The 14109-nt window shown below is 47.1% G+C and overlaps 2 protein-coding genes across 3 annotated transcripts in view; both read right to left on the bottom strand.

Annotated features, from left to right (window-relative positions):
* The window catches only part of HIVEP3 (HIVEP zinc finger 3), a 111729-nt gene extending 108232 nt beyond the window's left edge, over positions 1 to 3497 (bottom strand). For both annotated transcript variants that reach the window (XM_066572582.1, XM_066572590.1), the window contains exon 1: positions 3278 to 3497. The gene's annotated coding sequence lies outside the window, so the exon portion shown is untranslated. The remainder of the gene's footprint in view (positions 1 to 3277) is intronic.
* A 6979-nt stretch (positions 3498 to 10476) lies between these two features.
* Positions 10477 to 14109, bottom strand: part of SERINC2 (serine incorporator 2) — a 34996-nt gene continuing 31363 nt past the window's right edge. Inside the window, exon 10 of the mRNA XM_066572575.1 lies at positions 10477 to 13925. Coding sequence (XP_066428672.1) covers positions 13787 to 13925 — 139 coding nt within the window. The 3' untranslated portion in view covers positions 10477 to 13786. The remainder of the gene's footprint in view (positions 13926 to 14109) is intronic.

Here is a 14109-nt window from a genome sequence, read left to right as displayed (position 1 = left end):
TCCAGAAAGAGATTTTTCATAATGACACAGGCTTCCAGGAGGAGTACACTGCTGCACTCACTGTGCATGGCGCTGTGTCGGCACGTCACGAGTCAGGTGATCAAAAAGGTTTGGCTTGCATGCTTCTCTCAGTACGAGCCGGCCCTCCTGCCCCGCACTACATCTTATGACAGCAGCTTGATCTGCGCGCCCTGTTGTAAAGCATTGCCAATCATAAAAGCAAACCTGGAAAAGTGCTTACTAACCAACTTCCAGTGAATAAAGAGGAAAAAGAAAGAAAAAAAAAACTTTTACTCAAATGGTCTTGAATACCGAGTTTTGAAGGGAAGGAGGACACAGTGACGCTGAACGGGGCAAGGAGAGCGGTACCCAGTGTAGGGAGGGAAAACCGTGCTGCAACCAATGATGGGATTTAGAGTTTCTCGGGCCCCAGAAAAGGAAGTTGAAGTACTTTCCAGAGGCACAGAGAATAATGACATCAAAACTCAATTCAGATATTACAATACAGAATATTGTACTTTTACAAATAATTCTGGATAAGTTTGGGCCAAAAAGTGGTAAATGAAGTTTAACACTGATAAATGTAAGGCTATGCACATGGGCACTAAATGGGAAACCAGTGGGGAAACAAACATGGTTAAAGAGTTTAGGGATTTTAGTTAAAGGGGTTCTGTTATTAGGAAAAAAAAAATTCTATACTCACCTATTCCCCCCCCCACCACCACATCTTCTCCTCGCCGATCTTCTCCTGGCTCCTGCAGTCCCCCGGGTCACCTCACCTCCAGCCGGCCGATGCTTATTCTTCCTGTTATGCAGCGTACATTCTCAGCAGCCTCCTTTTGTCAGCAGTCTTCTTCCTGTCCAGCAATGTACATTACTAGTGCTCTAGTGTTCACAGACTTGCTAGGAATGCCAAGCTATTATCAAGACTGCGCATGCGTGCTGCCTCTCTGATATAGTACATGAACTCTTGTGGCGAGACAGCATGCATGCGCAGTCTCGGTAATAGCTCTGCATTCCTTGCTAGGCAGTGAACGTTATGTCACTAGTGATGTAACCTACAGTGACCTGTCGGAAGAAGATTGCAAAGAATGGACGCATCGTTAACAAGAAGAAGAGGATCTGGCCGGCTGGAGGTGAGGAGAAGATGTGATAAAAAGACTGATGGGGAGGAATAGGTACGTTTTTTGGGGGGTTTTTTTCCAAATAACAAAACCCCTTTAACCGTAGGCTTAACTGGAGCAAGCAGTGTCAGGTAGTTGCTGCCAAGGCAAACAGGATCATGGGGTGCATCAAAGGAGGTCTAAGGACACATGACGAGATCATAGTTCTTCCTCTTTACAAGTCACTGGTCACACCACACATGGAATATTGCGTACAGTTTTGGGCACCGGTACTCCATAAAGACATATCAGAGCTTGAGCGGGTACAAAGGCGGAGAACAAAAGAAATAAATGGAACAGGCGACTTCAGTAGCCAGAGAGGGTATCAAAATTGGAGTTACTTAGCTTATAAAAAAAAGACGGCTCAGGGGCGACCTAATAACCATGTATAAGTATACCAGGGGACAATACAGAGATCTCTCCCATCATCTGTTTATACCCAGGACTGTGAGTGTAACAACTGGGAATCCTCTATGTCTAGAGGACAGAAGGGGGTTCTTTACTGTAAGAGCAGTGAGACTATGGAACTATCTGCCTGAGGACGCGGTGATGGCAAATTCAATAAAAGTTCAAGAGGGGCCTGGATGTCTTTCTTGAGCATTACAACATTATATGTTATAATCATTAGATGGGTTTTCCAGGTAGAATACTACTGATGATGTATCCTCAGGATAGGTCATCAATAGTTGATCGGCTGGGGTCAATCGCTCAGGATCCCGACTAATCAGCTGAGCGGGCGCCTGCTGTCAGCACCGCAATAACACAGAGGTTGGAGCTGAAGCAGCAGCAGTCTTCTGTGCAGTGACCGATGCTTGTAACTGCAGGCAAGGCTCATTGACATCAATGCGAGCTGTACTGCAGCTACAAGTGTGGCCACTACACAGAGGTCGGTGCGGAGACTTCTGCTGCTTCCCCTCCGACCTCTGTGTTATTGCGGCGCTGACAGCAGGCACCCGCTCAGCTAATCGATCAGGGTCCCGAGCAACGGACCCCATCTGATCAACTACTGATGACCTATCCTGAGGATACATCATCGGTAGTATTCTCCATGGAAAACCCCTTTAATGACTTCAATAATCCGGGGTTATTCCGATTGCCACATTTGGAGTAAAGAAGAAACTTTTTCCCTAAAATGAGGAACACTGGCTTCTACCCCATTAGGGTTTTGTTGTCTTCCTCTGGATCAACATTGGGGGGGGGGGTAAGAGGCTGAACTGGATGGACATATGTCTTTTTTTTCAGCCTTATACACTTTGTAACATGCCAAGTAGGGAGACCTTGCAACAGGATTTACAGCGGCTGTCCGATATTGGCCAGCAGTGGGGCGGAGGATGATGCAGAGCGAGGAACCAAGTGTTACCTACCGGTTGAATGAGGTGCTGCCCCTCCACAAGGCTGCAGCGATGACATCACGCCAACAACATGCGGGCGCTGCAGTCCATCCCTGTAGGATGCAGTGTACGGCCAGCGCTGGACCGGCTGCAAGCCCAACCGGTAAGAAACGCTTACTTTGTTATTCTGCATCATTTCCCGTCTCGGCCCAATGTTGTCCAATTCCAGAGGTTTTGTTGCGTTTTGTGGCGGTTGGAAAACCCCTTGAAACACCAAATGAGAACTAATCCCTACAGCCGAGTATTGGTGGCGGGTCCCTGTACAGCCACGGATGAGGTGGCCACAGCACCGCTACCTTAGGGGATGTGGTGGAGACCCTGCACGGTGTGAACAATGCCCGTATGGCATGAAGGGCTCTCCTGCCACACACTATAAGTCAGCAGGGCACAGACAGGGACATGGGTGACTGGCAGGACGTGGCACATGCACAACAATGAAGTTGACGGATAACCTGGAGTTTCCTGCATTATTGGCGCCGCTGGGCACCTGTGCCATCACAGCCACATTGTATCCTGCACAGTACTACAGGTGGCACAGAGCAGGTAGGCATGGCACATGTGTGGCAGATGGAGAGTGGCACAATGCTCGCCTAGTAAACACATTAGAATGGATGCACCGTGCGAGCTCTCCATTGTAAGCAATGTGCCCGCACTGCACAGCGCCCCAGGTGGGAGCCATGTCTAGCACACCGCGGTGTCACGGCCCTGCCAGGCTGCACTCACCGCAAATGATGTCATATCTTCAGCCCTGCGACTCGATGACGTCACGGCTCTGCAGGCGCCGTCTCCCCGGCAGCCCCGGGCAGTGAAGCTGTGTGAGCCCGGGCTGGCATGTCGTCCTCACATACCCACTTCACACCTCGGAGCCGGCCGCCACAACCAACACCAAAAGCCCCTGTAGGGGGGACGTGGTATAGCCCGCCTTCAATGCTGTCAGCCAGTGTCTAGCCGCGCCCACTGTACAGGCGGGGGAGCAGGCCTCTGTGTGAAACCGTACAGTAGTTGGATTCTCACTGCACACAGTCATGGCTTGGACGCGCCCACTGGAAGGAAGGGGAGAGCCAATACCTCCTCGTGATAAAGATGGTAGTGCTCGGGTACATGCTCGTGTAGTGGCTGCTGGGTCGCGCCCATTTGTTACCAGGGGGAAGCCTGACAATTCAGCACCGGGAGGTCAGGTCTCCGTGCAGTGTGACGGCTGTGCTCGGCTTCTGCCACTAGCACCAAACAGGCTAGAGAGCTCGATCCTGTGCGCCGGGCTACTGCACCCACAACCACATGCCCAGCACCAGGCCGGCTCAGGTGTCCGCAGCAGCCGTCACCCGTGCGAGGATGGAAGACGCTGCAGCGGTGGCCGCGGCGTTGTCGGACCCGGGTCGGGTAGAGCAGCGACCAGGGCCGGGGCTTCCTCAGCGGAGCTCATGGCTGCAGTCACACGTGCGGGTACATCCGCTGGCAGCAGTGATGATGGGCAGCGCTAGAGGGTCAGGGGTTGGCTGTACCTATGGCCGGCTGCACCAGACCCGATTCCAGGGGTTGGCTGTACCTATGGCCGGCTGCACCAGACCCGATTCCAGGGGTTGGCTGTACCTATGGCCGGCTGCACCAGACCCGATTCCAGGGGTTGGCTGTACCTATGGCCGGCTGCACCAGACTTGATTCCAATTGCGGAATCCACGATCGGCAACCACAGCAAAGCGCACGCATTGAAAGGCATGATCTTTCGGTTTTCCACTCACACTCGCGGATACAAATTGTGTATTCCGCAAGCGCAGGGGGAAAAAATATTTTAAAAATTGCAACATGCCCTATTTTGCTTTGAACTGCCTTCATTGAAGTCAATGGAGGTCGTCCGACCGTCAGCTCATACACCGTTAACATTGAGGCCTCACGACCACTAGAAAAATATGATTTGTGTGGATTTCTGCATCACCAGTAATTTGATTTTTTTATTGTATGCGTGAGATCAGAAGCAACGAGCTAGGCCTCATGCCCACGGCCATGGCGGACTCTGCTAGTGGAATATTGCAGCGAGGTCCACCACGGCACCCCCCAAACCCTCATGCTCACTTCCCGGATCTGCCACGCTGTTCCCATCCCTTGAGCTGGCGCACAGACGCAGTACATCGCGTGATTGGGGGGGGGGGGGGGGGGGGGGGGGGCAGGGTCGTGTTCTCCCACTATACTGCCACTGTGCGGAAGTATAGCGTGACAGTCAGCTTCCATTGATAATAGAAGCCGGACGTGCTTATTCCTGCGGCAATTAGAGCATGCCACGGTTTTATTTCACGTGGTGGAATTCTGCAGTGTGGACATTGAAGTATTAGGTAAAACACGGCAAAAATCCGTCCGTGGTCATTAGCCCTTAAAAGGAGCCCATCCGCACCTGATCGGCAATAAAATGGAGGATGCTGCGTTTCTTTTTTCACGTGTGAAATCCGCAAGTCGAATTAAACCACATCCGTGGGGGTTAAATTCAATTTAAATGACCGCGGATGGCCAATGATTCCCTATGGGTAAAACTGACTGCAGATATCACCCCGCCGAAAAACGTGTGGATTTGCTAATTCTATGGACATGAGGCCGTAGTATGGGTGGCGGGTATCCGCATCATTGCTAAGCAACGGAGCTAGCGTTACAAATATTGAAGAAGAAAAAAATTGTACTGTGCCTGACTGACAGCGAGCCGCTGCGGGCATATGCAATGCAGAAACCACAGGTACACGCGGGCACCGGATGACTTCACAGCTGGAATCCACTGCCGGATCCAAGCCGGTTGTATGAAGCCGGCATTAGAACAGAACCATGGAAAAACTGATGTGAACTTTTAAAGTGTAGGGGGCAGGCTGGCGCCTCTTCATAATACGGCACCATGTGTAAGGAGGAGGAGTACTACTAGTTCTGGCCACTGCCTGACTTGTATCCTGTGTTCTCATCAGTCTTCCCCCTCCACAAGCTGAACCTTGTATTAGGTTATAAGGGAGCAGGAGCCATCCTCCCCCTACCCTTCTATGGGCAGCATGGGTAGTCACCTCCTGTTATCCATCTGGTTACTAGAGGAGCTGCCAACAGACCGCTGGGGACACAAAAACATTTTTTGTAAATGAAGAGATTTGCACTTTTACTAGTTATCACATTGGCTACCATATTAACCCTTTCCAATCCACTGTCTGACGTCTGAAGACATTATGATTTAAGGCTGTACAGCTCCGATGTTGGAAGACGTCCGTCGGGGGTTCTCTTACTGTATATTGCCAGCCTCTCTGCTGTCGGAGCCTATCCAACGTGTCATCTCATGCAGTACTGGTTTTAGCAAGCAGATAGCACCATTGTATAACGGCAGGAAAACTGTAAGCCCCCTAGAAAAACCAGGATACAAATTGGATTGGAAAGGGTTAATACTAAATTGTTTAGCATTTATCCATGCCTGAAAGCGCTGCGGAATAAGTTGGCGCTATACAAATAAAGATTATTATTATTAAATTGTCTCAGAGTTCCACGACCATTTAAATAAAACAGGAGTGTCCACGCTGCTTCCCCGCCCCTGTAACATATTTTGTAAGTGACATTCAGTGTGGCATGAACCCAGCTGAAAAGGACGGGTTATGATTGACCGATTATAAAGAGACGTTCACAGCCATCCGGCAGAGAACAACTAATTTACTAAATATACACATATGCTAAGTTTGGAAGGGGGGGGGGGGGGTTTACATCAGCGCACAAGAATGACATTTCACCACTTATTATGAAGTGAATGGATCTAATAAAAATACATCGATTTTCATTGATCCATTCACAGTTGCAAATCTGAACTGCATACAAGACACGCGCAAAAAAGAACGCAGCATGTTCTATTTTGTCATGCATTCCGTTCGATAAAGCCCGTTCTTGAGGGGTGCATAATCAACGCCGTATATACGCAATTACATTGCGTATGTGCAGTGTTTACATTTCCCACTCTGTTACTTAGCAACAGCGTGTCTAAATAAATAAGCCAGCTCAGCGATTTACGCTTCTAGTCGTGTGAGCTTGGACTAAGTAACAGGTGCGCACATTACTGTGTTTTACATTTCCAAATACTACAAAATACCAGAAAGGCTCATTTCTGCCTGCTATTGGCAGCCATAGTTTGCCATTAAAATTTTCAACCTTGCAGACTTTCTTCTTAGGGTAGATTCACTAGCATCTTATCTACAGTCCAAGGAATTAAGTAGATCCATTTTTAGCACCCTTGATTTCAGTGGGGTTCTTGGTCCCCTTAAGGACGACCGTCACTTTACTTTTATTTTCACTTTCTCCACTTCCGGAAATTCACAACTTATTTAACCCACAACGTCGCTGGTTGAAGGCTTGTTTTTTCGCAGGATACGGTGTATTTTTCAGTGCTACTATTTTATGTACTGAAAACTTCTACAAATATCTAAGTGGAGTGAAATAGAAAAAAACCAATTCCGCTAGCTGGGTGGATCTTGGTTTTACAGTGTACAGAATGTAGCAACAAATGATATAGCTGTATGCAATGTGTCAGTATAATCAGGATGATACCAAATGTGTGTGTTATTTGTACTGTACCACTTTTAAAGAAAGCATCTTCTGAAAAAAAACATACTATCATTTTTTTTTTCTTTTTCCATCAACATACATAGTTGTATGAGGGCTCATTTTTTTGCAGGATGTCCTGTACTATTGAAGTACATATACGATTTTTATAAAAAACAATTTTGCAGCTGGGATGACCAAAAAGTGCAATTCTGGCTTTATGTATTTTTTTTTTGTTCTGACACCATGCAGCACACATAATGCATTGCTTTGATAAATAGGACTTTTATAGATTCAGTGAAACCAAATGTGTTTGTTTTTACTATAAATATGGGAAAGTTTTTTTTTTGTTTTTTTTTAACATTCTTCTAATAGCTTTTTTTTAGTCCCAGAAGAGGCTTGAACGTGCGATTACTCATGCAGTATATTGTAATAGCATTACATTATACCACGATTTGACAGACATTCACTCAAGCCATACCTAAGGCATGGACCGATAGGCAATCATCTATGACATCGCTGAGAGCCTTCAGGAGGCCCTAGGCTGTCATGGCAACTGAATGGAATCTCACAATCGTATCACAAGAGGGCCCTTCAGGACCCCTGAACTTCAATCAAGGGTTTAAATGCCACAATAAATGTTGTGCAATGTCTATATAATACTTTTCTTTGAAAACCAATAAAAACCGATTGAACTAAATGCCACAATAAGGCCTCATGTCCACGGGGAAAACCAGGCCCGCTAGGGATTCTCCATGGAGAATCCGCAGCGGGTCCCTCCCGCCCCGCGGACATGAGGGCTGAAAATAAGAATAAACTCACCTCTCGCACGCTCGGGATCTTCCCTTCTTCGCGGCTTCATCTTCTCTCCGTCGCGGCCGGATCTTCTTTCTTCGGCCCGGCAGATGTGCACGGCACGTCAGTTGCACGCCGCGCGCATGCGCCGGCCCGAGGAAATAAGATCCGGCCGCGATGGAGAGAAGATGAAGCCGCGAAGTAGGGAAGATCCGGAGCAGGTGAGTCAATTCTGATTTTGGTCTCCCGTGGATCCGGACGGCTTCCATAGAAGCCTGCGGGAGCCGTCCTCGCGGGAGACCGAAACCTAAATGGAGCATGGTCCAGATTTTTTCATGCGCTATTTTTTTTTAAAATCACTTTTATTGACCATCCGCGGGTATTTATCTACCCGCGGGTGGTCAATGCATCCCCATGCGGGTGATCCGCTGCGGATTTAAAATAATCTTTTGCCCGTGGACATGAGGCCTTAGGCCTCATGTCCACGGGGAAAATCGGGCCCGCTACGGATTCTACATGTAGAATCTGCAGCGGGTCCCTCCTGCCCCGCGGACATGAGCGCTGAAAATACGAATAAATAAGAATTTACCTATCCGTAGTGGGCGGCGAAGCTCTGCTCTTCCTCACGGCCGGATCTTTTTCGGCCGGCGGATGAATTCCTGACGCCGCCGGCACGTCGTCGACGTGCCGCGCGCATGCGCCGGGCACATCCGCCGAGCCGAAGCAAGGGAGATGCGGCCGTGAGGAAGAGAAGAGCTTCCCGGCCCGCTGCGGGTGAGTAAATGCTTTTAATTCCTATTTTAGGTCTCCCGCGGATCCGGACGGCTTCCATAGGCTTCAATAGAAGCCCGCGGGAGCCGTCCCCGCGGGAGACCCGCACGAAAATGGAGCATGGTCCAGATTTTTTCATGCTCCATTTTTTTTTAAATCCCTTTTATTGACGATCCACGGGTATTTATGTACCCGCGGGTGGTCAATGCATCCCTATGGGGTGCGGATCCGCGTGCAGGTAATCCGCTGCGGATCCTAAATCATATTTTCCCCGTGGACATGAGCCCTTAGTGTTGACGCTGATCACAGCTGTAAGAAACAGCCAGCACCCCCCACTGTATGGAGAGGGATCATCTCACTCTCCTCCATACAAACCCCGCACACAACTGTCGTTAAGGGGTTAAAAATGGAAAGTTTTCGGTTTGCTTCCACTAGTTTTTCTTTGTTTAGGAGTAGCACAAGTCTGCAGCACTATTCGTTCTGTTCAAAACCCAGAAACCTAACGGAACAGAAGCGAACAGAAAGATTGATATCAATGGTGAGAAAAGCAGAAGCATTTGAAATCAGTGTTAGTTCTGTTGCTCCGCTCCAAAACCGGAGCACAACGACAGAAAGCTAACAAGAAGCTTAAACGCTGGTGTGAATCCACGCTAAGAAGTTTGGCTAAAAACTACATCTTTTTGGAGACCATGCTCACTTTTCATATTTGGCGAGGGATGAGAAAGTGTTCGCTCTTCCTGTAACACCCCCTCTATTCTCAGTGATCTACCATTCTCTTTTCGAGCACCTCTGGCATCTGGATGGACACGTGCATACTAGTGAATAGTCAGCGCAATAGATCATGCAGGCAGGTCTCCGCTTGTTACATAAGCATTCTCATGCAAGCGCCTCCTGCCAAGCTCTGTTCACGTCACATCTGAGCTATATGTCAACTTAACATTGCAGAAAAAAAACTTGTATAGATAGATTGTTCTCCAAGGCCTGCAGTGTACCATTAACCAGTGTAGGCATCAAGAATGTATGAATCAGGGCTGAGTAATTGTTGTTCTGATTGTAGACTAGGATGGGAACATGGTATTATGGCACTGATGGGGAAGGCTGGTGATTCACTATATTACGGCGTGTGGAAAGAAAGGTCCTGGGCTGAAGCAGCCGAATTACCTGCACAGGAGCCCACCTTTATTTCACACTGGCCACACACTTGCACAACATGCATTGCAAGCCTCCAATATCAAAGCAAGAGGCAACATAATGAGAAGTCATGTATTTCCTATGTGTGCCTGTCGCTCACACTTCAGTCCTCTGCTGTACTCGCAGCATGTGTTTCATTCTCAGAAAATATATTCTGGAAGAAGGGGAGGCATCTTTGTAATTCCATGTTCTTAGCGTATAGGTTTAGAGAAAAATAAATAATATATGTGGTTGTGAAAAAGAAAAAAAAATGTCGTCCATCTCCACTGCGCCTTTGTCTCTTCACACCTCAGAGGACTGACCTGGAATGACTGGCACACTCTGCATACTCCACGGTGTTATCACTGCTGCCATCTGTTTGTCACATTTCATACAGCCCATCCGTGACTACAACATTGCAGTGATTAGCTGCACTCTGCCGCCCCCTGGTGATACTGTGAAAAATGTACTGGCTTCTGTATTTACATAAACATTACGCACTTCCTATAAAAATCAGCAGTATTTATAAAGTCAAACACAGAATACACATTTTAGATGTCAGATAAACGTGACGTCCAAATATACAAAAGGTTGAAATATCTACTATAACAATATTGGTTTGTGTAGGGAAAATAATGTTTAGAAGCTATTTTACAGCACATTTTATTTAGAAGTGTAACAGGCATCAAAATTATCATATAAAAATATTTTTCAAAAGAAAATATCCTAAGAATTACAATAGTCCGTATACTCGTATTATACAAGAGCTAGTAATAACATTCACAAATATACACACCCATCAGCCATAACATTTAAGCCACTTGCCTAAGGCTGGGCTCACACTAACAGGTCGGATTGTGCATGCGGATTTCCGTAGTGGAAGACCTGCGATCATTCACAAAGTAAATCGCAAATGCAAGAGCTTTCCCCATGCGGATATCCGCGTATGCGCAGCGTATCGTCCACGCGGAAGATCTCTCCCCCCCTCCAGCTGGCATTCGGCCTTTTCCATCTATTTTCCTCTGAAGTTGCAAGTTTCCGCTGCTCATACGCAATATTAATTGCGTATGGGCGACGGAACAATTGCATCCATTGACTTCAATGGGGGGTCGTCCTTGCTAAAATAGAGCATGCTGCGATTTTTCTTCCACTCGCTAAATACACAATTCGTACCAGTGAGTGAATGAAAAATCGAAAGTCTATGCCTCCCAATGCCCGCATTCTAACATAGATCTTCCACACAGACAGCAATCACGGATTCTGCAATTAAAATCTATCCATGTGATACCCCCTGATATTGAATACTACATGACTAACAGTTTTCTGGCACCCTTGTTTCATAGCCAGCAGTAACTTTCATACATTTGTGTTACAGCAGCTCTTCTGTGGGATCAGACCAGATGTGCAAGCCTTTGCTCCCCACGCGAGTCAGTGAGCTTTGGGTTTCCATGACCCTTTGGTTGGTTCACCGGATATCCTTCCTTAGACTAGTTCTGGGAGGTAGTAAACACTACATACCAGGAAGACCCCACAAGACTGGCAGTTTTGCAGATGCTTTTTACCCAGTCATCTGGCCATGACAATTTACCCTTTTCAATGTCACTGTTGCACTTAAATATTTTTCTGGCTTCCAACACATCAACATCTAAGGCTGGGTTCACATGGGACAGATTTGCAGTGGAAATTCTGTGTGGCAAATCCACCCACAGCTCCTAATCCCAGGATTAGCCAGCCATGTGGACGAGATCTTGCAAAAAGCCAGGCAGAAATGGCGATGCAGCGCGGAATTGACAGCTGCAGCATGTCAGTTTCTTTTTTTTTCCCGTTGCGGCCTCACTCCTCTCTATGGGGAGAGAAAACCGCAACGGAATGCCGACAGCCGAACCACTCAAAAAGCCACAGGTTTTGAAGCTGCGTTTCTCCTGCAGAAATCTCGCAGCTTTTCGTTGCGGCCAAGCTGCAGGATTTCCATCCAATGGGAACCCAGCCTAATACATCCCACCTCTCAACAGGTTCCATTGTCTCAAGATAATCAGTGATGTTAATGTTAAGGCTGATCACCGTATACCCACTAAAAGGTAGTGTTACACACTGGAGCAAGGATCACTCAGTGAATGGACACAGAGCGGGTCAGAGATTGCTCTCGCTGCCCACTGTAAACAGGCAGTCGTTCACATACGAACAGTCCGCTTACACAGTCCAATGGTAGTTTTATTTTTATGCCTGCAGAAACTGAGTAACTTCTCGTGATCCAGCAAGAATCTGAACGATTATCGTTAAGTGTAGAAGGACCCTAACTTTTCAGACAACTTATGCTTCTCTAAACAGCCTGTGTGCCTCAGTCTTGTGTCAGAAACGCTATCTTTTCTTCTAAGGGAGAGCACCTAGATGGTGAGTGAGGAGACTTAAAAGGCCATTTACGCTCCTCTGGGTAATATGCAAATAAGGGAGATGAAACAATACCTCCACAGTGCCACCTACTGGATGGCAGCAATACCTAAAGTCAATGTCAGACTCTTTATACAAGCCTTGCCACAATGACCAGGAATTCAAAGTAAAGTCAAAGGCCATGCACATACAGCCCATAGTTAAGACATACAGCTTCTCTTGCAGTGGGATGTTTGGCCTTCTTAGCTGTACGGGAGGGAATGTCTTCACAGGCTCAGTATCCCTGCACTCACTGCTCTCAGACCTGCAGTCAGTATGCACAGAAGCTCTGCCTCTGATGTGAGATTTACCCAACCTGGTATTTGAACATTTTCCCTATGGGCTAATGCACACGGACAGATTATCGCAGCGGAATTCGCAGTCAGACACCCATGCCCATGAGCGGAAATCAACTGCGATTTTCCACTCATGAGGGGGAATCGCAGCATGTTCTGTTCTATTTGGAAAAAAAGTGCAGACAGCTTCCATTGCGATCATTTGTCCCGCAATTCTTCCACTGTGAGTGCAGTGGAAGTACCTTAAGAATCCGCGTCACCGCCGGCGTGTCATGCGCGCCGAGCGAGACACTCGCGGCGGATCTGGACAGGTGAGTATCGGGTCGTTTGGGGGCACCAGGTCTGATACCACTGCGATATTTCACAGGCGGCATCCACCCCTACCCCCCCGTGGGCATGAGCCCTATATCATAGGCAAAGCAGCATCATTCTTGTTGATCTTTACTAGCTGTGTTTATATGGTCACAGCTTATATTGAGACAAAAGCTATGCAGCCAATAAAGCTCAATCCAATAAGAATTCTGCTGCTTTGCAAACTGGAGATATATACTACCTACACATAGCAGGTTAGGTAAATAAAACATCAGCAGAGGAAGAGATTGTGTACACACTGACTGTAGGCCTGAGAGCAGTCCAAGTGCAGGGAAGCTGGCCATGTGAAGATAAAGCTCAGTCCTGCAGCTAAGGCAACATCCCAGTTGCTAGAGAAGCTGATAGCCTAACAAGCAGTGGATTGCAGAGGGGCTGAAAGGGTGACCCCTAGGGGCAGTCGCTTAAAGCTTGATTTACAGTGGTTAAACAAAAATAATAAAAGTATATTACAAGATTGATGAGACTGGCTATTAAATGAGCATAAGAGCTGAAAAGTTTATGTCCTTTTAAGCAGTAAACATTATGCATAGTACATTCAGTCAACATATACAAACTCTCATACATATTTGAGGGATGATATTTAAAGGCACCATTTTATCAAATTACTAGTGAAATTCTCTTACCAACAAGGTATATAAGGCTGACTGTATCAAGGGACTGCATGAATGAGATCCCACATGTAGGTCATCATTTCCTGTAGTAATACATAGCCTTGTGCTCTGCCATGTATAACATACCGCATGATTGTTTAAGCCAACAAATATATGCAGCCCTTCTAATATATATGAAGTCCAGTTCAAAGGCAATTAGAAACTTTCATACAAATATTTATAAAGGAAAACACGTGATATGGCTTCCCAGATTAGTTGAATTCCCTGTCAGGAAGAATCAAGGGAGCAACTAGTGTCCACAGGTAAAGAAACAGACCAACCCAGCTAGAGGAAATCTTCACCCACACAGCTGACCAAGGACTAGTGAAGGAGGCATCAGATGAGCCTGGCCTAGGGAAAGTAGAGGGAAAAAAATTATATTACATTTTAATATGTTAGGAATTTATAAAGTGGGTTCTGCTAACGTGGCAAGATGTGAGAGTACTTGGAGGACAACTAGTTAAAGGGCACCTGTCCTATGCAGTCTCATCTGAGAGAGCATAGTATGCAAGGGTGCTGTATACACTCCATACAA

The sequence above is a fragment of the Eleutherodactylus coqui genome, chromosome 1 (genome assembly GCF_035609145.1).
Source record: "Eleutherodactylus coqui strain aEleCoq1 chromosome 1, aEleCoq1.hap1, whole genome shotgun sequence".
Taxonomy (NCBI): domain Eukaryota; kingdom Metazoa; phylum Chordata; class Amphibia; order Anura; family Eleutherodactylidae; genus Eleutherodactylus; species Eleutherodactylus coqui.
Note: the sequence above shows the minus strand (reverse complement) of the source record. Positions and strands in the feature narration are given on the sequence as shown.